Source organism: Haliotis rufescens, unplaced genomic scaffold (assembly GCF_023055435.1).
Source record: "Haliotis rufescens isolate VD_foot unplaced genomic scaffold, xgHalRufe1.0.p SCAF_3, whole genome shotgun sequence".
NCBI classification, from domain to species: Eukaryota; Metazoa; Mollusca; class Gastropoda; order Lepetellida; family Haliotidae; genus Haliotis; species Haliotis rufescens.
In genome coordinates, this window is record NW_025964001.1 from 40,497,336 (window position 1) to 40,523,251 (window position 25,916).

Here is a 25,916-nt window from a genome sequence, read left to right on the forward strand (position 1 = left end):
AATAGGTCTTCAGCAACTCATGCTTGCCGTAAAAGCGACATTGCTTGTCGTAAGAGAAAAAAAAGAAAGACAAAAGCGTGAATATAGATTACGAGGAGACCCTTAACATATGAACAAACTGGTGTATACATATAGACTTGTATATGAAAATAGTCGAATAACTAACCACATGTAGTTTTCAGAAAAACCTAGATTGGTAAACCAGCACAACTTGCTTTTAATAATACCGCTCTAGCAACAAAAGAGTTACAAACGTGGTCACAGGATACAAATGGGCAAAATAACATGTGTATGAGGAGGAGAAGGCGCTTAACAGCATCGTTCTCTAGCATTAAATTCCAATGTCAAATAACGACGGTTTTTTGGACGGAAAACCGATGGTAACAAAGTGTTAAAAAAGAGTAGGTTTTTCATCGGATGACCATATACGAAAAAATGACTTTCGTGTTTGCAGTGTATTGTTCAGGGGATCTAAATACTGTTACTATTCAAATTTTGAATATAAATTGTCATCGCCAGGTCTCTATTGTCTATCGAAAAAGATTCCATTATCGTAAAAGGCAAAATATTGATTACAATTACAAGAATGGATCACTGAAAAATCAGTGATAACACCAGAATGCCTTTCTTAAATTTCCCGACCTGTGAAGATCCGAGGTTGAATAGGTCTTCAGCAACCTATGCTTGCCGTAAAAGGCGTTTATGCTTGTCGTAAAAGGCGACTAACGGGATCAGGTGGTCAAGCTCGCTGACTTGGTTGATGCATGTCATTGTATCTTTATTGCATGGATCGATGCTCAAGATGTCAACCACTAGATTGTCTGGTGTAGACTCGATTATTTACAGACCGCCGTCAAATAGCTGAAATATTGCTGAGTACGGCGTTAAACAACAAACAAACAAACCAAACCTATTTATATGGTATTGGCAAATGGAAATGTGATCATATCTGCTTTGGAATAGTCGATCAGATTTAATTGGTTTTAATGGTTGGTATGATAATATGGTGGCGCACGAGGTTGTTAAAAAGGTCGGATGTCAAATTCGAATTTTGCACCTTCAGATATGCACTAATTTTTCGAGGCATGCTTCTGATGAGTCTTTGAATGTCATCTTGATCCATGTTGTCCTACTAATCAGTGAGAAGGGGCGGTCGGATAGCCTAGTGGTTAAGGAGTTCGCTCGTCACGCCGAAGACCCGGGTTCGATTCCCGACAATGGGTACAATGTGTAAAGAATCTATCATGGGTACTTAATACCTTTCAGATTCTAATTTACTGTATGATGATTCATATCACCTTCAAGTTTAGTATATTCTATGAAACCATGTTATCGGTGGTTCAAGAAGGAAGCTCTGCTTACCTAATTGAAAGTGCAAGGTCCACATGAGGTATGATAAAAACTGAGTCAACTGACAAAATTGTTTCGCTGTGATATACTTTAGCAAAGAGTCACCGTAAAGAGATGGGCAGAAGAGTTTAAGAGGGACAGGGAGAACCTTGATGACGAACCTTACCCTGGAAGTCCTGTCACATCAGCAACACCAGAAATGATTCAGAGTATCTGCTATATGATAATGACCGACCAACTGAGCTTTATGTTGCTTGTTCAGTTGGCTTTTCCCGGGAGAGAGTACAGTGCTTTATCACAGAAACTTTAAACAATGAAGAAAGTATCAGCTTGTTGGGTTCCAATGTTTCTGCCACCGAACACGCATCAGGCACAACATGATAATCTCTTGATAATCCAGCTATGTTAGGAGCTAATCCAGAAAGGTTCTTGAAATGATTTGTGACCAAGGATGAAACCTAGGTTAGCCGCCTTTCAGCCCAAACAAATCGAGATAAAAACCAAAACAGTGGAAGGATTTGACATTCCCACCACTGAAGGAGGAAAAGGCTGCTTTATCAGTTGAAAAAAAGTTATGGCCTACGTGTTCAGGGATATCATTATGGTACACTAATATCCTCCACATATTTAACATAACATTTTGAAATCCTTACTGTGGTCTTGAATCACTAAAACACTATTAATTTATTTCTTGTTTGTGTCACGGTATGCTAGCACCTTTGGAGGCTACGTTTCACTCTGACAATACCGCCTTGTCATCTGGATTTCTTTTTATTTATGCTCGCTAGTCAAATAATCAGTCAACTGTTATTTAAAATTGGATTAAAACCTACTATTATGAAAGTATACATTAGTTCATTTTTTTGATAATTGAATAAGTAACGGTTTTTGTAAGGTGGTCATCGTTATTGTAGAACATGCATACATAAATTAATTAAGTGCATATATTGTTAGAATCGAAACTTTTAACAGGCCCTCTAAACATAGCAGATTTTTAAGGTACTAGTTAAAGACACAATCAGTCTAAACTAGTGACATAAATTTTGCTTTCACAAGACATGTTTATACTTGGACATTACTTTGAACAATAGAAATGTTTTTGTTCTCATGACACGTCATTCTAGAATGTTTCATTGCCATTGCAGGATAATAGTGACATCAGCACATGTAAAACGCCATTACTATTATACTTGTATATTTCCTCCGCATACTTCTGTCACAAGGAGACGAGTTTAACAACACATATATAAATAATACATTCAAATAACCTAACATATATCATAGTAATCCATTGTCACTTTCGCCCGAAAGTAGTACCTCCCTCAAATTAATCCGCGCGTGGTTAGGCAGTCATATATCATAACAGTCCTTGCTATGTGTACGTGAGAATAGTCATTGATCAAGAGATACCGATACACGACGTACTGTGATTGTGCAACAAACAAATACATCTGCCACACATCTTAGCGTTCATTATCAACGATGTTTGACTGTTCGACTAACAAGGTAAGTTTGATTGTCATTCGGTAATATTAAGCTAATTATAGGTTACAGCATGACTTATAAATACATATAACGTATAATACATATAACGAAAACGCTTATAACGAACTGACGGATATAACGAACTTACTTTTTGGTCCCGACTACTTGTTGTAGTCATGTTGTATATGTACTGATAACGAACTACGGTTATAACGAACTAAAATTAGTAGTCCCTTTGAGTTCGTTATAACCGCAGTTTACTGTACTACTTTAGCATAAAATCATGAACGTTTTTCTTTTTAATATTCATAGTTTACCGCAATTGCCATACATTTACTGATCATGAGTAAATATACATAAAATCCAGGTGTTTTAACTACAATGAATAAAAGTATATCTAACACCAGAATTATATTTGTGATATATGCTTGAGGTGTGAAAAGAACTTCTTCGAATTCGAAGGTACAATAAAAAATAGTGTTTTCAGACAATAATCTTTATCACTGATTCTCAGTGAACCAATCATGTCATTTTCACCCCTATTTTGTCTTTACTCCCAATGGAATCTGCTAATAATCGAGATAATCGAGACTGATTATTTTGTCCTGCGGAGGCGTTTATAGTTACACCCTTGGTCACATAGTATATGACTCAACTTAAGTCAAAGCAACAATGACATGTAAAATGTGTGACCAAACAGTGGTTAGTTCCGCCTTGTCGGGCGCGCAAACATATTGTGGTTGGCAAGTTAAATTTGACACAGGCCAAACATTAAAATATCATGTTGTGTCCTTTGGCTACAATAAGGAAATTAAAGCGACAAAGCCCTTTCGATATACAATAGAAATATCTGCATAAAGCAGAGTCGATTGTACGATTCCGACTATAACATGAGCATGAGTTTATGAATTACTGCAGACATATTGTCACAGTGGTTGGCAAGTTAATGTCACACAGGCCAAACATTAAATATTATGTTGTGTCCTTTCAACACAATAAGGAAATTAAAGCGACAAAGCCCTTTCCATATACAATAGAAATCTCTGCATAAAGCAGAGTCGATTGTACGATTCCGACTATATCATGAGCATGAGTTTATGAATTACTATCAAATAGTAATGATACCAGGTGTTCGTGAAAGCGTGAGTGTATCCCGCCTCACCTGTGGCACTCGTCACAAACACATGCAAATTCAAGTCAATTGTTCATCTAGATAAGCACAGAAACATATGGTACAAGTCGAAATGGGGAATTGCATTGGACATCATATTTTTGTCACAGATGCGTCAAATTTGGAAATGTCCTCGTCGTGTCAACCATAAACTTTACTGAAAGCTTTACTGAGGCCTTGAATGTTGCAACCTTGGTCAAACAACTACTGAGTAAGAGTCGTATGACGCTCTTTGAAATCTTAGTAGATATATCATGATCGATTGTATCTCAAAGATTGTGAAATGTAAACTCCAAAGGCTGGAGCAATTGGAATATTGCTCGACATGAAGGAGTTGACTATTGGAAAGTTGCAGTCATTTCTCTTGTGGGGAGTGTTTCGTTACAATGAAACAAACGAGGCGGACTATCTGGTCTCCTTTATTCTTGTGCTAGTTATTTCTAGTGCAGGTGGGTAAATCAGTGGAAGGGAATTGGCTATTTGACTGTTACTGAACGATATAAGATAATGGATATAGCTGTAGCTGAAGTTAAACTTCTAGTCCAAATTTCTTTGTTTTGACTTTGCCAATCCGAGCGGAAATTCTGACTCATATGCATAAAGTCACATATCCGCAAGAAGGGAAGCACAATTGGTGCCCAAGGGGATGCCTACTTTCTGCCTAAATGTCTTTCCCCAAATTTTTATGTAAATTTTATAATTGAGGAAGGGGCCGACATGGGTACGATGTGTGAAGCCCATGTCTGGTTTCCCCCGCCGTGATATTGCTGCATAAGCGGCGTAAAACCAAACTCACTCACTATTAATGAGGAAGTCCAGCATTTCACATATTGTTTTCTCAGTAAACTTCAGATGGATGAATATAGATACGTAACTGTGTCTGTGATCATTAAGTTTATATCTCTCTGCATGAAGCAGGGTCGTCTAACGATTCCGACTATATCATAAGCTTATGTTTATGAATCACTATCGACCAGTGACGATACCAACGGTCTTGATTTAGAGATATTCAACACATTTATTGATAATAGGAATAAGAAAGTTTTTAAAGCTATATAACCAATGTAATTGTTGTCTAACCTGCTGGAACCCCTCGATAAATCCATTTCATGTTAATTGATATAAGCTGTGACTGAATACTGAAGTGTTTGTCCAAGTTATATATTATTTCGTACATGTTAACAATTACAAATCATTACTTGCAATTAGAAGAATTCGTCAGTTCTGATTATATCCACCTGGATTGTAAGTGACACAAAAACAGTAACATTGTCAAAATACACTGTTAGCTTCGATCAAGACATACCAGGACCTAATGCAAAAAGCACACCAATGTTAAAATATTGGGTTATACAGACAGAGACTAATGTCATTTACAGGGAAGTCTGAGAAAGGTTTCCCACAAATATATACTCATAGGTGACATTAGCAGTAACACCTGTGTTGTATTGAGTTTGCTTTCACATTACGCATCCAATATTGGTGCGTGTGTTTTTGATATAAATCGCCTGCAAAAAGTCACATGAAGAAAAGCAAACAACACACAACAGCGTGTCCCCTGTTTTCAAATTGATTCCCTTTCACTTGAATAGCACAACAAATCTTTAGTTTTAGATTTACATATCAATCAGTATCGATTATCTGCCGAAACAGATTCCATTGGTAAAAAAACGCAACATATCGGAAAAAAACATGAATGGATTTTTAAGTGATGACAGGTAAGAATGACAGGATGGGATTATCTTGTAAATGTCGATGCATGTCACCCGAAAATGTTGATCATTTTGAATACATTTTAAAAATTGCAGTACATTTGACGATGATTATAATTTCTCTCTGGGCTCCACATAAATGTGGATATCAATAAATGATAGGGTAGAAAAAGTTACTTATACCCCGTTCTATAATACCCCGAATGAGATAAATTCATGATTCTGAATACTATCAACAAGTTATAGTCAATAATTAAGGCTTATACACCTTTATTCATTTGCCCGAATTAATGGCATGTTATTGTTCTCAATGTACTTTCACTGTAAAATAAACATGATAAAAAAATATATTTTTTAAATCTATTGGCCACGAAAGAAACCAAATTACATGAAGTTAAAGCATTTGCTGATGAATATTTTGTTTGGCTGCTTGTACATATGCAAGGGTACCAGTTGAAGGACGGCTTGGGCTTCTTGATTGGAAATCTAAATGTTGATCCTTGGTTTTATTCTGGTATTACTGATTACTATTTTAACTTTTGTCCAGGTTCGATATATAAAACTTATATATTGACGAAATCAATAAATTAAAGTGGAACCGTTCATTCGGGCGGACTAACTAGCTTTCCGATTAACAAATAACTGGTTTAGTTCTTTTACCATATTAAGTTCCCAAAAATAATTATACTGAAAGCGCGGGTTCTAGGTTAACGGGATTCAGTTATCATCAAATTATTTGTAAAAATATTGAGGTCGACACAATTGAAATCATCGCCAACATCCAGGGTACTACAGAAAGACAGCTGGGTGGGTGGGGGTTCTGGGTTGAGAAATGGTATGGGAATGATCATCAGCCCAATGTTGTCGTTGCTGCTGGCAACATGAAACTTGTATGTTACAGAGATGAACTTTTGCTGTTGTGTATTGCCCTTCATCCAACTTACCGACCACGTGTGTTGCTTTGACCGGAATGGCTTATCACACAATGGTCATCCAAGGATCTGTCACATCCAAAACAACCTGATATTACATGAATCCATCCTCAGTACTGTGACTGTAGGTATACAATCATTACGTCCGTAAAGTGGTATCAATTGAACTTACACATCCAACTATCAAACGTATGCATACTCACTGGACACAATGACATCAAGCATTATGTTTCCATCCTCAGTACTGTGACTGTAGACATACAATCATTACGTCCGTAAAGTGATTTCCATGGGCTCACACATCCAACTATCATATGCATCCGTACTTACTGGATACAGTGACCTCCAAGCATTATGTCATGTCATGTTTCTGACAACTTCAAATTTGAAACGTATGTAATCCTTTAATCTTATTGTTTCGTTATTTGTATTTTATCAATGTGCTGATAAATCCTGATATCACACTATAAACGTTCTTGTGTCGGTGCACATTGATTTTTCCCGGACGTTCCAATGTTGCCAGGCTGCCTTTGACATCCCTGAGCCAATTGCACCTTGATAATTTATTGCAGCGTAAATTCATGTGAATAAAGTGACATATTTATAGTCGTTTTGTACTTGATGGCAGGAAGAGCCGATCAATAAGTATTCTGGGTGTGGGTAGGGATTGGCTGGGGTCGGGATTGCCTGGGGTCGGGATTGTTTGATACATATGCAAAGTTTCATAATAAAATATTAAGCAGTTTTCGAGTTATGCTCCGGAAACGATATGTGGCGGGGAATAATATTCAGACTCATTGCACAAAGATAATCCAACCGCGGTTTGGGAATTTCATCGAACTGGCGCATTGACTGCTGCGTCAAATTTAAAAACACGGCGTTAATGTTGAGTCGAACTGCTAACGTTAAATTTCATACTTTAAGTCCCGATGTGTCTTAAATAGCATCTTGAATATATATGACATATGGGAAATATACGTGAATCATCACGCAAAGAGTTGATAATTCTTTCAGTTATGTCCGTTTGCGCTTAGACGGAACCCAGCCGCAAAAGATGGCCACGAGAGAGGCACAAGTCGCTATTCGGCTTGTCCCGGAATAACACGAGTTGGTCACGAATGATTCTCATTGTGTTATGAGGAGATGTGTACCTATGAAAGAAAGAAAGATAATGGTTAAAGTGCAAAGATCCAAAGGTCAAAAGTTTAAATATTCTCATGAATGGAATGTATATGTTGAGCTCTACTACAACGACACATGTACCAAATATCATTTTGAAAATTCAATTAAAATTGGTTGGTAATGGCCATGTTGCCAAGGTGGCCATGTTGCCGTGGTGGCCATGATGAAAATCGGATCCGGACCTCCTGAACCAAGGTTTGGTGCCAATATTGGTCGGAACAAGCTTTGAAAATTTCACCTTCATAGGTCAAGTGTTTTTTTAGTAGACATTTACGACGAACGATGAAAGGCAACACGCCGGAAGACTGACCAGCAGGCCACAACAAAAGTCAAATTAGCCAAACATACTACCGTGAACTCAAGTGTATCGGACTCGCCATAAAGTTACGCGGGACCCTGCCATGAATCAATGAATCTGTTACCAACTCTTTAAATGAGAATACTGAGGCGTCATTATCTAAACAACGTACATGTTTTACAGTCATGATTGATTCCGAGCGCCTCCATTTCGTAGATTGGCCTCACATCCATGTGATTGATCGTTCGTATAAATCTTAAAAAGAGCACGGTCTAAATATACATTTACAGGAAATGGAACGATTCCTTGTTTAACGCCGCACTCAGCAATTCAAGACGACGGTCTGAAAATAATCAAGTCTGCACCAGGCATTCCAGTGATGGACATCATGAGCATCGAGCCAGGAAATTGGGATCGATGACATGCATCAACCAAGACAGCGAGCCTGACCATCTGATCCCGTTAGCCGCCTCTTACGACAACCATCGTCGCCTTTTACGACAAACATGGGTTGCTGAAGACCTATTCTACCCCGGATCTCCACGGGTCACGATTCCTTGAAATGGCAGATGGCATGGGATATAGATAGAAAACAATTTCGTGAAGAACACACTAGTTGCATGGATGCTATCCGCTTTCCATTGGCATTGTAAATGTTTACCTGTATCACAAACTTACATTACTTTTTATTACAATTTCAAAATACATTCACCTTTGTGATTATGTTAAGAGCCAGAATAATACTAATTACTAATTTTTATTCTTCTATTGAATATAGACAATCATTTTCTGAAACTCTCTTCCCTGTCGACATCCGACCCGCTTCGTCCACTGATGTTACCTGTTTACACTTATTAAGGTTGATTATTTTAGTAACTGATTTTCCATTTATATTCAAGTCACTAGTCCAAGACTGTCAGTTTTCCTTAAGTGGAAACTAATAGATAACACCTTGCGCTGCAAGCGTAGTGCAAAACACCAAGTTGGGGAAACAGTCCTCAATCTGATTTTTAATTGCCCATATGATTTTGATAATTATTTTGAAGCATTCTTTAAAACGAGCAGATATTGAAAGGTTGTCCATACTTCCGACACTAAGCTACACCTATGAGTGAACTGGTGTGTGTGGCTACTGGTACTACTCCGGACTGATGCGGTCTTATAGTGCTCACCCACTGAGATACCATGAACATGAATACCCACTCAGACACAGTATACTGACTCCGAGCCTACCAGCCCCCTGTGTTATGCCCTTGACGTGCCTGGCGGGGTAACAATAAGTACGTCAAATGTTAACGTATCTTGGTATGACGCGGCTGGGAATCGAACCCCCGACGCTCTATCCACTTGACCAGGAAGGCGGTCACATGTTAGGGTAACAGTGTTATCGTGAAAATCATTGTTGATTTTATGATACGACTTCATAATACTTATTGCGTTGACCATAACAAGTATTTTTGTAAGCGCTGTGCAATTATGATGATACGCTGTATGATCATTCAAACCAATAATGTCATTGTTCAGTAGTTTGCATTTGTGGTAACAACTTCCACCATAAGCATATTTTACGTTGATTAATAATTTATGACTAAATCCAATTGTGCATTTTTATAACCTCTTTTGACACTTTTGAGACCCCCGAGAATATTCTAAACGTGTAGTTAGTGAGTATTGAACTTCTTGACACTACCAAAACGTACTTAGTTCCTCGAATGTTTTATGAGCATGAACATGCAGTATTTGTCCTGGGATCAATAAAACTTGAAGCGACACGATTTACTCAGCAGTTGCCAAGATGAAACACGGGGTTAAACTGACATGCTCTAAGTGACTCGCGGTTTGTAGACATGCTGTTTTGCCTCGTGGTAAAAAAGTGTTTGAACAGATTGCGGTTACGTGATCACACTCGCGTTTACAGTATGCTCAATTCCACTGATTTATTTTCATTTTGAAGAAATCGAAAATTACTACAAACTTTCTGAAACAATCTTGGACCCCATTCCCACAATGTGAGAGTGATCCTGAAATGATTAAGATGACTGTAAAGACTACGTTATGGAAGTATATGGACGTTCTCGAACATACAAAACATGAGAACATGTATAGTGAGTATGGTTTGACGCCGTGTTTAGCAATATTCCAGCAATATTACGGCGGGGGACACCAGAAATTGGCACCACACATTGTACCCATGTGGGGAATCAAGCCCGGGTCTTCGTCTGATAAGCAAACGCTTTTACCACTAGGCTATCCGACCGCCACCATATACTAGTATATGTATCGTCAAATGATAGAGTGTTGGTAACAATAACCGTCATTATTTAGTACTTACTATGGGGTGACGTACACAAAATATCAAAATATACTTAAAGCAGTTTGTGTTGGTATATATAAACTGAGAGTTCATCCAGCCTGAATGATGACCATAAAGGTGGATTTGACAAAACATAATTGAACTCACTTGACGTACGGAAATATGGATAATATATCCCGAGGGAAATTAGCGCGTATTTTCTCACTGTGGGATATGGTAAACGCACACGTTTGGGAGGTATGCCATGCTTGTTGTGTCGAATATTGGATCGTTACAACGTATGACTTGGGTGTGTCATTGTGCTCCAACGGAAAAGGTTGTTGCTCATGCACATGTTTTCAGCCTTAGTTAACGTTAAACGCTAGAATTTGGCTTCAGAAAGCCATGCTTGTCGTAGGTCGTATATTGTATATCGTGACTCAAGTTTTGTTTGTTTGTTTGTTGTTTAACTCAGCAATATTCCAGCTATATGACGACAGTCTGTAAATAATCGAGTCTGGGCCAGACAAACCAGAGATTGGCATCATGAGCATCGATCTACGCAATTGTGATACGATGACATGCATCAACCAAGTCAACGCGCCTGACCACCAGATCCCGTTAGTTGCATTTTACGACAAGCATAGTTCGGCAAGCAGAGATTGCTGAAGACCTGTATTCCCGATTTTGATCTTCACGGGTGTTTTATACTAAACATTTTTTGAACATTATAGAATAGCTTATTAGAAAAACAAAATCAACTACCATCAAGAGATACATTTCCTAAAAAAACCTGTACTATTACTTTTAATATATCAATTCACCACTCGCATTTTTCGCATTTAATTCACGCTCGTGTTAATTTCAAGATTTACAGTATTGCATCTCGCACGAATCCTACTGAGGTGGATGTGATTCTCAGAAGGACCTTGATTCTAGTCAAATAAAAGATTAAGTTTTTCTGACTGTGAAATAACTTCAGAAAGATTTAATGGAATTATTTCAAAACTACTGAACGTCTTCAGCCTGACACCCTTATCTAATTTCATAACCATTATTCATTACAGCGGACGTTCGTCTTTGGATCAGCATCATTCATCAGTTGGGCTGTGACGTCGTTCCTGTGCCACCAGTCTACCTATATGTTCTTGGGGACATCCGGCAAATTCCTGGGTAATGGGCTTGATGGGTTCATATGGGCGATCATCATCACACTATGTCAGGTTACCATGTGCTATCTACTCACCGATGTACATCTCTGGGACCAACGTTCCACAAAGGCAAAGAAGATATTGTGGGTGAAAGTTGCCTGCCACGTGTTGGCCACCATGGCTACTAACTACAGCATGACGTTGGTACATGCGTCGTCCACATTCGCCATAAAGCTCCTGGAACCGGTAACGAGTGCCATTATTCAGCGTCTGGTTTTAGGAACATCTCTGCCACCCTACATCTATCTCAATCTTCCTCTCATCATCTGTGGTGCTGTAGGATTTTGTGGAAATTCCTTTAATACGTCCTTGACAGCTGCTGGCGTTGCCATGGCCTTTACGTCCAATATAATACTGGCCTTCAGAAACGTGGCCATCAAACTGGATCAGAAGGACACTTCCACTCAACATGTCCAGCTGAGACCGAAGATATTGGTCATCAGCATTGCAGGTGTTTGTGTTTCACTGGCTGTTGGCACTAAATACCTTGCTTCACAAAAACTTATGTCGACCTCTTTCTCATTCCTGGTTAAAACAGCATTGTGCTCCAGCGTCTTCCACGTCATCTACTCCTACATCTCAACCAACGTCGTGCTGCTCTACATGTCCGTTGTCAGCCACTCCGTCGCCAACATCTTCAAGCGGATCCTCGTTGTGCTGCTGCTTTACTCAGTCGGACAAAGGGAGGCAACGCTTGCTAACTTCTCCGGACTTGGCATCTGTTCCCTTGGTTTGATTATCTATGTCTTGGACAAGAAAGGAAACACCTATTCCTCCATTTTCTATACACCATCAAGTAAGTAGTTTTTATTTAGTAATTGAGTTGTAGGATGTTAAGCTGCATATTAAAGAATATGTACATATTATCTAACACGGGTTGCAGAATTACAAGGATAATACATTTTAATATTATATAAAGTGGATATGTGAGCATCGACAAATATTTGCGGCATATTCAATTAAAGTTACTGTATTATTGATATAGAACATTATATTCGATATCTATGCCACAACTGTTTTCATCAATTTGACAATAAAAAATAACTATTCAAATGTATATTTACCGAGGTCAAACATAATTGCTGTTCGTCATTATTGTTTTTCAGAGATCATCAGAACACGCATCTTGGGACTTTGCTTTCTCTGTTTCTGTTTTATCACTGTAAGATACAAGTACGTCAACACAAACAATGCCATGAGTGATGTATATCGATATTTCATACCAGGGGGAATTGCCAAAAGCAGTGTTCTCTTAGGGAAATCATTTGAAGGAAAGGCATTTTCTAAGTATATCCAGGACTTTTCCACAAACGCCCTGAGCATAAATACGTCTAGTGTAGAAAGTTTTCTCAAAAGAAAGCTAATCCTGAGTCCGAAAGAAACAGATATTCTCTCTCCAAGTCTTACATCGTCCTTGGACATCATCAGAGAAGCACAGAGAGTTCATTTCAACTTGTTTTCTGATATACTTTCTCCTTACAAACAAGCAATACTATTAGACATCGCGTCTTTCGAAAACAAAGGTGACCCTGCTATAACAACGGGCGAGGTGTATCTTCTGAGACGCCTTGGTATAAAACTTCTATATTACTGTAATTATTATGCTTGTACGGACAAGAATCTTGACTATGCCAAGAACCTGACAACTAGATACTCCCACAATGACCTCGTTGTGTTAATTCACGGAGGTGGGAACCTCGTTGGATATTCTGCAAATGATAAATTACGAGAAAAAATATTCCAACGGTTTTCAAACTTTAAGATGGTATTGTTTCCCCAGAGCATATTTCTAAAAAAGAACTCAGAAAAACAACATCTTGAATTTTGTAAGAAATTGTACCAAAATCAAGGGAACTTCACCATGGTACTTAGAGACAGACAATCCTTAGGATACGCGGAGACTTACTTCAAAGGTAAACCAATACTGATGATGGCTCCAGACATGGCCTTTCAGATTGGCGCTGTTCCAAGATTTATCTCCCCTTCTTTTGATATTTTGTGGTTGAAGCGTTCAGACGACGAAACTCCCGGATACAAATTGCCCAAACTTCCCTTAGGGATTACAGTGCACTGTTCAGATTGGTGGGGTTGGAAAACACCGAAAGGACATACAACTATGGAAACTGCTTTCCTGATGGCCAATAATGGGTTGATATTTCTGCAGCGTGGCCGTGTTGTCATCACGGACAGATTACACGGACATATTCTCAGCACTTTACTGGACATTCCTCACGTGTTGATTGACAACTCATATCGGAAGTTGTCGTCGTATCACAACACATGGACACGCGGTCTGGCTAACACGGTGATTGCAGACAACGCCTCCCACGCCCTAGAACTGGCTGTGCAACTGTTGCAGAAATATGGCGACGTTCTGCCACCTATTGCTCCGTATATGGATGTGGTAGAGAAACGTACACCATAATCGGAGGCTACTTGAGAGTGTACCAGGCATCATCACTATAAGATGGTGATTCATGAACAAAAGCTATTTATATATACATAAAGTCGGACTTGTTCAATGGAAAACTTTGTCGCTTATATATACTGAACCAAATTAAAAACTTCACAATCCTAAAATTTTAACATTTTGACCAGTTATCATTGTGGGCCCTTCTTGTGTATTTAAACACTAATGGCCACGTATTGTCTTCAGATAACACCCGTTTTTGTGCAGGTGAATCGATCAAAATCATGTGCACAGCACTATAGTGGCAGAAGTGTTTTTTGACGTGCAACTGGTCACGTGGCCATAATACCGCACGTGTTTTCAGCCATACTTGTTGGCAGTCATTAACAAAAAAAGAAAAACACAAGAAAACAAAAGTCTTTACGGCCATTTGTCATGCCACCGCTTTCAAATATGCAACGTGAACGTCCGTAGCTGAAGTCGCAAGAACGATGGGTTGTAGTCGACGGACTGTTTATGATTTACAGACGCGTCAACAGCAAACGGGTTCCACCGCTGATCGCCCTCGGCCAGGTCGACCACGTGTGACGTCACATGCAGAGGATCGTCAGATTGTCTTACGTCACCTCCGTAACCGATTTTGACGGCTACATCAACCAGAAATGAACTGTTTAGGGGTAGACTGAGTGCGCAAACTGTTCGAAACCTTCTGAGAACTGCTCACCTTCAAGCACGACGGCCATACTGCGGGCCGATTCTGACTCAATTACACAAACGTCATCGTCAATTGTGGGCACAGCGACACTTACGATGGACTCAGAGGAATTGGAATCAAGTCGTCTTCAGTGATGAATCCCGATTTAATCTTCGATTTGCTGATGGTACGGCGATGGTGTGGCGGCGCCGTCATGAACGTTTCGCCCAGTGTTGTGTACAGGAAGTTGACAGATTTCGAGGCGAAAGTGTCATGGTGTGGGGTGCTTTCTGTGGCAATGCACGTTCCAGGCTTCTTGTCATCCGTGGCAACCTCAACGCTGCTGCTTACCGCGACCAGGTACTGGCACCAGAACTTTTGCCTTTTATGGTCGCACATGGACCCGGTTTGATCTCCCAACACGACAATGCCAGACCCCACACAGCAATTTTGACAAGGAATTTCATTCAGAATGCGGGAGGCAACGTCATGGACTGGCCGTCAAGGTCTCCCGACCTCAATCCCATCGAACACGTCTGGGATGCTCTTGGCAGAAGTCTTCGCACTCTCCAGAACCAACCACAGAATTTGCAAGATCTTGGCACCATTTTGCAGCAACAATGGCGTCGTCTTCCCAATCATGTGTTCACAAGCATCACAAGGTCTATGCGGAGGCGTTGTGTGGCAGTTGTCAACGCACATGGTACAGGCTACTGAACTTGTGTGCCATCAGATTCTCGTGCTTGGGACTTATGATTTAAACTGTTGATGTTATTACCGAATACCGTAGGTGCTTGGAACAAATTATGGTTACCACCGTTAATTAAAATCCTTCTTTGGACATTAATGATTAAAAATTACCTTCTCTGATACATTTGTCCGTTGTATATCATATATAGGATTACTTTTAAAAGGGGGAAGTTTTTAATTTGACTCAGTATATATAAGAATGTTCAGATATATTGCAGCGACGATGTGTGTGACACGTAAATTGAGTTATTACTGCTTTTATTGCTCTGTTGTGCTGCATCCATATTTAGTAGCAGGTTCATCGCGATACATTAATAGCCGTTTCAGTTATGGAGAGAATCGAGTGAATCAACGAACAAATGGATGATATGTTAAATTTTGCATAGCTCTCTTTATTGATAAAACATGGATATTTTACAGTCCCCTCAGTTATTATCTGCTATACAACTCTGCAATTTGCATGCAGGCATTGTCAATTCATTCAAAGTGTGCTTTTGCTTTGTTTGGGTTCAACATGAAATGATGTCTTTTTATAAAATAGCAGGCAAATTAAATAAAAGTGTGCTTTGGAGACGACATCAATTCCAGCTTCGATTAATATTAGACTGTTCGTTTCAGTAGGGTAAGGATCATCTTATATGAATACAATAATGAGAGATAATTTTACAGAGACCGGCGCTATGATGAGCGAACGCGGTTGGACCGACGAAACCAGGCCTATATTACCCAGTTTGCGTTGTAACGTGACATTTGGGTGCATTTGATTGCACCATGTTTACCCTCGTTTTATGACATATTCTTCCATTCATAATACAAGATTCAGTTTTCAACGTAAAACTGTCGCTCTTAACATTATTTTGCATACGATAGATTTATAGCGACCAGCATGCACGTGTCAGTGTCTCTGTCAGTCTGTCTGTGTGCGTGCGTGCGCGTGTGTGTGTGCTTGTACAAGTTCAGATTTGTGTCCGGTTCTCTAGTGGTAGCCCACTGAGATACGTTCCCACAGTAGCAGGAAGAAGCTACCATGTTTCAATAAATAAAGTTTTCCTATGCTTGACCAACAGTGCTTTGACTTCTGATTTAGGTCAGTATCATTGCAGGAGCAGAGTGTTGGGCTGGTATTTATTCTGTGGTTAATGTCAGGTTTTCCAGTACATTGCGTTATTAATAATTAATTTATAATGCGACCAAGGAGAACGAAGACACGCACACTGGGTAAAGCTCATCATGCTTCACACAACCATGCAGAGTCGCGTCCCTTGGACACGCCAGAAACCTATTTAAATACCGGGTCGCCTTGATTATACATTTAGGTTTGTCAGCGTCATATCACACCTTGGGCTCGACGTAATCAGCATTGGAACATCGTTGAGTTGAAGATAGATTTTCTTTGGAATCTTTCCGCCTTTGAATATCAGAACACAACTATTGGAGGCATTGTAACACAATCTACATCGGCATGACTAATCTTGCACAACATTAAGAGAACACTGCAGGCCATGACTGGTTGTGCTGATTAATGTTGTGTCGTGACCTTGATTGTAGTTAATCTTTAGACCTAGGTTGATCGTTTGACCAAATCATTGATGCATACAAGGAACATCCATGCTGACAGTACTCTTCCTTGTCCGAATCCTTGTCTGGCTGGAACAACAGGCTGCAGTGTCTGGTTCAGTTATGCTGCAGAGGAGATTAGACCAGGGGGTATAAGATTACATACAGCGTACACGGTGCTAGGCTGTTTCTTATTATAGTACAGCACACAGCCTCGTTTTAGTGTAACGCTACAGTCAAGAAGCCTATGGCCGGGACATCACATCTCCCGCCCAATAAAATGCTCTTGTATGTGCCATTCACCTACCTCACTAAATGGTTCATACGTAGATAATAGTGTTCGGGTAAAAGACTAAGACGTTTTGTAGATACAGTGGTGGTGTGACAATTTTTATTAGAGAATCGTGGGTCATTGATGGATATTTAACAAGGATGTATGAACATTTTGAAAATACAGTAGTTTTCTTATTTAACACATCAAGATTAGGTATTGGCAAGGATACTATCTTGATTCTGACATATCTATCACCTGAAAACTCTATGAGGATAAAGATAGAGATGGTATGTCAGTATTGGAGGACTATTTGACAGAGATTGTACATGATCACCCAGAAAAGGAACTCTTTCTTGCTGGTGATTTGAATGCTAGGACCAAAACCTTCCTTGATTACATACCTGAAGATAACATTGATTTTGTCCAAAAGGAAATTGATGATTACCCAACTGACAGCTTTGAAGTACCAAGGAACAATAAAGATTCTGATAACTGCAACAAGTTTGGTAAGAGACTTGTTGAATTGTGCAAATTATTCAGTATACATATATTGAATGGAAGATGTCACAGTGACAAGCAAGGTGAATATACATGCATTACACACAATGGTACCAGTACTGTTGACTATATGATAGCTTCCCCTAGGCTCATTCCATGTATAACTGACGTTGGAGTAGGTGAGCGAGATGAGTCAAATCACTTCCCAGTGTTTTGCAGGTTTAGTTTTGCTCATAATGATTGCAGTAATGTACAAGTCAACAAGAACAATGATGATTCTCTGCTTAGTGAACTTGAAGTTAATCCCTGGTACAAATACCCATGTAAGGAAGATAATAAAGATGTCTTTAAATCCAAGTTTAAAGACTTGTATGACCTCCTCAAAGATGAAATTGAACAGATAATTTCAACAGATGTTAATACTGCACTCTGTCGACTTGTGAATGTCTACCAAGAAGCAGCATCTATAAACAAGAGACTTTACTGTTTTCCTTCAACCCGTAATAAATCTAGACAGATCAGTCAACCACTTTGGTGGGGCAGTGAATCTGAAAACGTAAAGAATGAAAAATACCGTGCCTTGCGAGGACATAGAGACTATTGTTTAGATATGAGTGCGTTCAGGGAGTTGCGATCTAAATTCAAGAAAACTTTTGCACTTAAAAGACAATCTTATCAAAATCAACAGCAACAAAAACTAATTGAATCAAGAGCTAATCCTAAATTATTCTGGAAATTGTTAAAACAAGGGAGACAATCACAATTGCTAGTTGGAATTAGAACTGATAAATGGATGAAGCACTTTTTTTTCCTCCTCCACTCAGAAAATAAACCCATCTTACCTCCACCAATGGACACAGATAATTATGTAACTGATGATACCCCGGCACATGAAGAATTAAATCAACCTATAACACATCAAGAAGTTGAACAACATATCCAAAAGCTTGCAAATAATAAATCACCAGGACCTGTCTCTGAATATTTCAAGAATACAAAACATATAAGTTTACCTACATTGACTGCTCTCTTTAATGAAATACTTGACAATGGTGTGTTTCCAAATGCTTGGAATAGAAGTATGATTTGCCCTCTTTTTAAGTCTGGAGACAAGCGTGATGTAAACAACTACAGGGGAATATCCTTGATTGATAACTTGGGTAAAATATTTACCTCTATCATAAACTGGAGACTTAAGAATTTTTGTGAGAAAAATAACATAATTGATGAACTTCAAGCAGGATTTAGGTCCAATTATTCAACTATTGACAATATTTTTAGGGGAAGAAAGGGGAGAAGAAAGGGGAGATTTTACTGCCACTTTGTTGACTTTTCAAAGACATGAAAATCTACTTAAAAGCCTACATTGTGTTGGGATCAAGGGTAAACTGTTCAATACAATTTCATCAATGCATTCAAGTCTGTGTGCTTGTGTAAGGGCTTCAACTGGACTAACTGATTATTTTGAATGTAATATTGGCACCCGGCAGGGCATTATTTTGAGTCTACAACTATTTATAATATTCATAAACAAGCTTTTAATTCAACTTGAAGACTGCGGAGGAGAAGGTGTTTTTATATCACAAGATTTTAAAAATGTTTCTGCCATAATGTTTGCAGATGATGTTTCATCTGTATCATATTCAGCAGTTCAACTACAAAAGAAAATTGGTGCTCTACACTTATTCTGTTTACAAACTGGTATGAAAGTCAATCTGAAGAAGACAAAAGTAATGGTATTTAGAAATGGTGGTCCCCTAAGAAGTTATGAAAAGTGGTCATATAATGGTGAAAGCATTGATGTTGTTCCATTTTACAGATATTTAGGAATTACATGTATGTTCACCCCCAAACTTGTGTGGACCCAGGCTCAAACATGTTTAGCTGCTCAGAGTTCCAAAGCTGTGTTTGCCATAAATTGATATCAGAAGAAACTTGGTCAGTTCTTAAAGTACAAAGAAATACATGTAATGTGATGGTGCTTGGTGAGTGTGGTAGAGCTCCTTTACAGCTTACATATATGACAAGAGCTGTGAAGTACTGGTGCAGGCTGATACAACTGAGCCCGGAGAGACTACCATATCAGTGTTACAAGATGCTAGCTGTTCTGGATAATTCAGGTCGCACCACCTGGGCGACACATATTAAAAATATTTTATTTAGATTTGGATTTGGATATGCATGGATAGCACAAGAAGTTGGAGATAAAAATGTTTTTATTTCCATGTTTAAACAGAGACTATTTGACAACTTGCAGCAAACCTGGAGTGTAAATGTGAACAGTTTATCTGACTCTTATTCATATAAACATTTTAAATTGCTACTAAATGTTGAATATTACTTAAATTCACCACTTCCATCTCACTTAAAAAGGATTTTATCACGCTTCAGATGCAGTAACTTTCCAAATAGCAGTAAATACTGGAAGATGCCATGCCACACCATATGAAGAAAGACTCTGCCCTCTCTGTCTATCTGACCGCCTCCGTAGTCTAATGGTAGAGCGTCCGCCCGGAGAGCGGAAGGTCCGGGGTTCGATCTCCAGCCTCGTCATACCAAAAGACGATAAAAGATGGTACTTGTTGTTACCCTGTCTGGCGCTCGGCATTAAGGGGCTAAAACAAGGACTGGTCGGGTCGGAGTCAGTATACTGTGTCTGAGTGGGGTATTCATGTTAAACTGCGGCATGGTATCTCAGTGAGCTAGCACTATACATCGGCATCAGTCCGGACTAGTACAAGCAGTCACACGCACACATACACGTCGCTATATAAGTGCAATAATCTTGGACGCAACGTTAAACCCCATTTCACCTCACCTCACCTCTGTCTATCTAAAAATAAGTACTTTATTGAAAATGAATATCATGTATTATTAATTTGTGAATCCCTTCGTAATGCACTTTTAGATAAATATATTACCTCTAACCTTCAGCATAACTTTATTTCGATTATTTCCTCAGATGCATATGATACCTTGTATAAAATATCTATTTTTCTTAATACCATGGGTGGGGGACACCATAAAAGGGCCAACATATTGTGCCCTTGTGGGGAATTGATACTGAGCCTTTGGTGTGACGGGCAAAACAATATTTGAAATATGATCTGACATAATGAGAATTTTACTTCAATATATGTAAATGTTTTCAATTATTCTTCCACTGATTTTGTCTCACCACACCCCCACCACCATTTATACTTTCATAACTGTTTCTAAATACATGTATAAGATCTTGGATTCGTCCTTGCCATGAGCATACATTATATACCAAAATCATGTCCCATGAGTTCTGCTTTAGTAACTTATTTTAGGGCAAGCAAATTCAGTCCAAATTATTCTAAAAAAATATTGTGCCTTTCGGTCTGAAGGACTAATTCGGGACCGGGGGAGGGGATAACATGTCATCCACTGATGGCCCCTGTTTTCAGATGCATCAAACTTGAATATTCTGGTGCTTTATGTTGATGTTTGTAACCATATTGGGATGTTTTTTATGGAATTATGTAAGTTAATGTTTTTATTTAAAAAAATGGAAAAATGTGTATTGCACGAGAAATACACCCGAAGACATATACAGGATCAGACTGAAACTTTGTGTGATGCAGTTCAACTGTTATGTATTGCAACAATGTCACACAATATTTCATATGACATTCATTGTTGCAGATGGAGAAATATTGTTGAAATTTTATACTTGAAATTATTTGGTTAGTGCTTCCATACTAAGCGTTATGCAGAAATATTTGAAGATCAATACTGACAGAGGGACAGTGAGGTAGCCCAGTGATTAAATCATTCGCCCGTCACACCAAAGGCTCAGGATCAATTCCCCACAAGGGCACAATATGTTGGCCCTTTTATGGTGTCCCCCACCCATGGTATTAAGAAAAATAGATATTTTATACAAGGTATCATATGCATCTGAGGAAATAATCGAAATAAAGTTATGCGGAAGGTTAGAGGTAATATATTTATCTAAAAGTGCATTACGAAGGGATTCACAAATTAATAATACATGATATTCATTTTCAATAAAGTACTTATTTTTAGATAGACAGAGGTGAGGTGAGGTGAAATGGGGTTTAACGTTGCGTCCAAGATTATTGCACTTATATAGCGACGTGTATGTGTGTGTGTGACTGCTTGTACTAGTCCGGACTGATGCCGATGTATAGTGCTAGCTCACTGAGATACCATGCCGCAGTTTAACATGAATACCCCACTCAGACACAGTATACTGACTCCGACCCGACCAGTCCTTGTTTTAGCCCCTTAATGCCGAGCGCCAGACAGGGTAACAACAAGTACCATCTTTTATCGTCTTTTGGTATGACGAGGCTGGAGATCGAACCCCGGACCTTCCGCTCTCCGGGCGGACGCTCTACCATTAGACTACGGAGGCGGTCAGATAGACAGAGAGGGCAGAGTCTTTCTTCATATGGTGTGGCATGGCATCTTCCAGTATTTACTGCTATTTGGAAAGTTACTGCATCTGAAGCGTGATAAAATCCTTTTTAAGTGAGATGGAAGTGGTGAATTTAAGTAATATTCAACATTTAGTAGCAATTTAAAATGTTTATATGAATAAGAGTCAGATAAACTGTTCACATTTACACTCCAGGTTTGCTGCAAGTTGTCAAATAGTCTCTGTTTAAACATGGAAATAAAAACATTTTTATCTCCAACTTCTTGTGCTATCCATGCATATCCAAATCCAAATCTAAATAAAATATTTTTAATATGTGTCGCCCAGGTGGTGCGACCTGAATTATCCAGAACAGCTAGCATCTTGTAACACTGATATGGTAGTCTCTCCGGGCTCAGTTGTATCAGCCTGCACCAGTACTTCACAGCTCTTGTCATATATGTAAGCTGTAAAGGAGCTCTACCACACTCACCAAGCACCATCACATTACATGTATTTCTTTGCACTTTAAGAACTGACCAAGTTTCTTCTGATATCAATTTATGGCAAACACAGCTTTGGAACTCTGAGCAGCTAAACATGTTTGAGCCTGGGTCCACACAAGTTTGGGGGTGAACATAATTCCTAAATATCTGTAAAATGGAACAACATCAATGCTTTCACCATTATATGACCACTTTTCATAACTTCTTAGGGGACCACCATTTCTAAATACCATTACTTTTGTCTTCTTCAGATTGACTTTCATACCAGTTTGTAAACAGAATAAGTGTAGAGCACCAATTTTCTTTTGTAGTTGAACTGCTGAATATGATACAGATGAAACATCATCTGCAAACATTATGGCAGAAACATTTTTAAAATCTTGTGATATAAAAACACCTTCTCCTCCGCAGTCTTCAAGTTGAATTAAAAGCTTGTTTATGAATATTATAAATAGTTGTAGACTCAAAATAATGCCCTGCCGGGCGCCAATATTACATTCAAAATAATCAGTTAGTCCAGTTGAAGCCCTTACACAAGCACACAGACTTGAATGCATTGATGAAATTGTATTGAACAGTTAACCCTTGATCCCAACATAATGTAGGCTTTTAAGTAGATTATCATGTCTTTGAAAAGTCAACAAAGTGGCAGTAAAATCTCCCCTTTCTTCTCCCCTTTCTTCCCCTAAAAATATTGTCAATAGTTGAATAATTGGACCTAAATCCTGCTTGAAGTTCATCAATTATGTTATTTTTCTCACAAAAATTCTTAAGTCTCCAGTTTATGATAGAGGTAAATATGTTACCCAAGTTATCAATCAAGGATATTCCCCTGTAGTTGTTTACATCACGCTTGTCTCCAGACTTAAAAAGAGGGCAAATCATACTTCTATTCCAAGCATTTGGAAACACACCATTGTCAAGTATTTCATTAAAGAGAGCAGTCAATGTAGGTAAACTTATATGTTTTGTATTCTTGAAATATTCAGAGACAGGTCCTGGTGATTTATTATTTGCAAGCTTTTGGATATGTTGTTCAACTTCTTGATGTGTTATAGGTTGATTTAATTCTTCATGTGCCGGGGTATCATCAGTTACATAATTATCTGTGTCCATTGGTGGAGGTAAGATGGGTTTATTTTCTGAGTGGAGGAGGAAAAAAAAGTGCTTCATCCATTTATCAGTTCTAATTCCAACTAGCAATTGTGATTGTCTCCCTTGTTTTAACAATTTCCAGAATAATTTAGGATTAGCTCTTGATTCAATTAGTTTTTGTTGCTGTTGATTTTGATAAGATTGTCTTTTAAGTGCAAAAGTTTTCTTGAATTTAGATCGCAACTCCCTGAACGCACTAATATCTAAACAATAGTCTCTATGTCCTCTCAAGGCACGGTATTTTTCATTCTTTACGTTTTCAGATTCACTGTCCCACCAAAGTGGTTGACTGATCTGTCTAGATTTATTACGGGTTGAAGGAAAACAGTAAAGTCTCTTCATTATGAACTCCGCACACTTTGAATGAATTGACAATGCCTGCATGCAAATTGCAGAGTTGTATAGCAGATAATAACTGAGGGGACTGTAAAATATCCATGTTTTATCAATAAAGAGAGCTATGCAAAATTTAACATATCATCCATTTGTTCGTTGATTCACTCGATTCTCTCCATAACTGAAACGGCTATTAATGTATCGCGATGAACCTGCTACTAAATATGGATGCAGCACAACAGAGCAATAAAAGCAGTAATAACTCAATTTACGTGTCACACACATCGTCGCTGCAATATATCTGAACATTCTTATATATACTGAGTCAAATTAAAAACTTCCCCCTTTTAAAAGTAATCCTATATATGATATACAACGGACAAATGTATCAGAGAAGGTAATTTTTAATCATTAATGTCCAAAGAAGGATTTTAATTAACGGTGGTAACCATAATTTGTTCCAAGCACCTACGGTATTCGGTAATAACATCAACAGTTTAAATCATAAGTCCCAAGCACGAGAATCTGATGGCACACAAGTTCAGTAGCCTGTACCATGTGCGTTGACAACTGCCACACAACGCCTCCGCATAGACCTTGTGATGCTTGTGAACACATGATTGGGAAGACGACGCCATTGTTGCTGCAAAATGGTGCCAAGATCTTGCAAATTCTGTGGTTGGTTCTGGAGAGTGCGAAGACTTCTGCCAAGAGCATCCCAGACGTGTTCGATGGGATTGAGGTCGGGAGACCTTGACGGCCAGTCCATGACGTTGCCTCCCGCATTCTGAATGAAATTCCTTGTCAAAATTGCTGTGTGGGGTCTGGCATTGTCGTGTTGGGAGATCAAACCGGGTCCATGTGCGGCCATAAAAGGCAAAAGTTCTGGTGCCAGTACCTGGTCGCGGTAAGCAGCAGCGTTGAGGTTGCCACGGATGACAAGAAGCCTGGAACGTGCATTGCCACAGAAAGCACCCCACACCATGACACTTTCGCCTCGAAATCTGTCAACTTCCTGTACACAACACTGGGCGAAACGTTCATGACGGCGCCTCCACACCCTCGCCCTACCATCAGCAAATCGAAGATTAAATCGGGATTCATCACTGAAGACGACTTGATTCCAATTCCTCTGAGTCCATCGTAAGTGTCGCTGTGCCCACAATTGACGATGACGTTTGTGTAATTGAGTCAGAATCGGCCCGCAGTATGGCCGTCGTGCTTGAAGGTGAGCAGTTCTCAGAAGGTTTCGAACAGTTTGCGCACTCAGTCTACCCCTAAACAGTTCATTTCTGGTTGATGTAGCCGTCAAAATCGGTTACGGAGGTGACGTAAGACAATCTGACGATCCTCTGCATGTGACGTCACACGTGGTCGACCTGGCCGAGGGCGATCAGCGGTGGAACCCGTTTGCTGTTGACGCGTCTGTAAATCATAAACAGTCCGTCGACTACAACCCATCGTTCTTGCGACTTCAGCTACGGACGTTCACGTTGCACATTTGAAAGGCGTGGCATGACAAATGGCCGTAAAGACTTTTGTTTTCTTGTGTTTTTCTTTTTTTGTTAATGACTGCCAACAAGTATGGCTGAAAACACGTGCGGTATTATGGCCACGTGACCAGTTGCACGTCAAAAAACACTTCTGCCACTATAGTGCTGTGCACATGATTTTGATCGATTCACCTGCACAAA

The 25,916-nt window shown here is 39.1% G+C and overlaps 1 protein-coding gene across 1 annotated transcript; it reads left to right on the forward strand.

Annotated features, from left to right (window-relative positions):
• Positions 1 to 2,724: 2,724 nt before the first annotated feature.
• On the forward strand, positions 2,725 to 14,280 carry LOC124122801. The gene is made up of 3 exons (XM_046485950.2): positions 2,725 to 2,856; positions 11,491 to 12,430; positions 12,741 to 14,280. The coding sequence occupies exons 1-3, from the start codon at positions 2,833 to 2,835 to the stop codon at positions 14,057 to 14,059; spliced, it is 2,283 nt and encodes a 760-aa protein (XP_046341906.1). The 5' UTR covers positions 2,725 to 2,832; the 3' UTR covers positions 14,060 to 14,280.
• Positions 14,281 to 25,916: the final 11,636 nt, after the last annotated feature.

Coding starts and splice junctions, on each gene's coding strand:
- LOC124122801 (XM_046485950.2), top strand. CDS start 2,833: ATGTTTGACTGTTCGACTAACAAG. Junction 2,857..11,490: donor TTGACTGTTCGACTAACAAG/GTAAGTTTGATT, acceptor TATTCATTACAG/CGGACGTTCGTCTTTGGATC. Junction 12,431..12,740: donor CATTTTCTATACACCATCAA/GTAAGTAGTTTT, acceptor ATTGTTTTTCAG/AGATCATCAGAACACGCATC.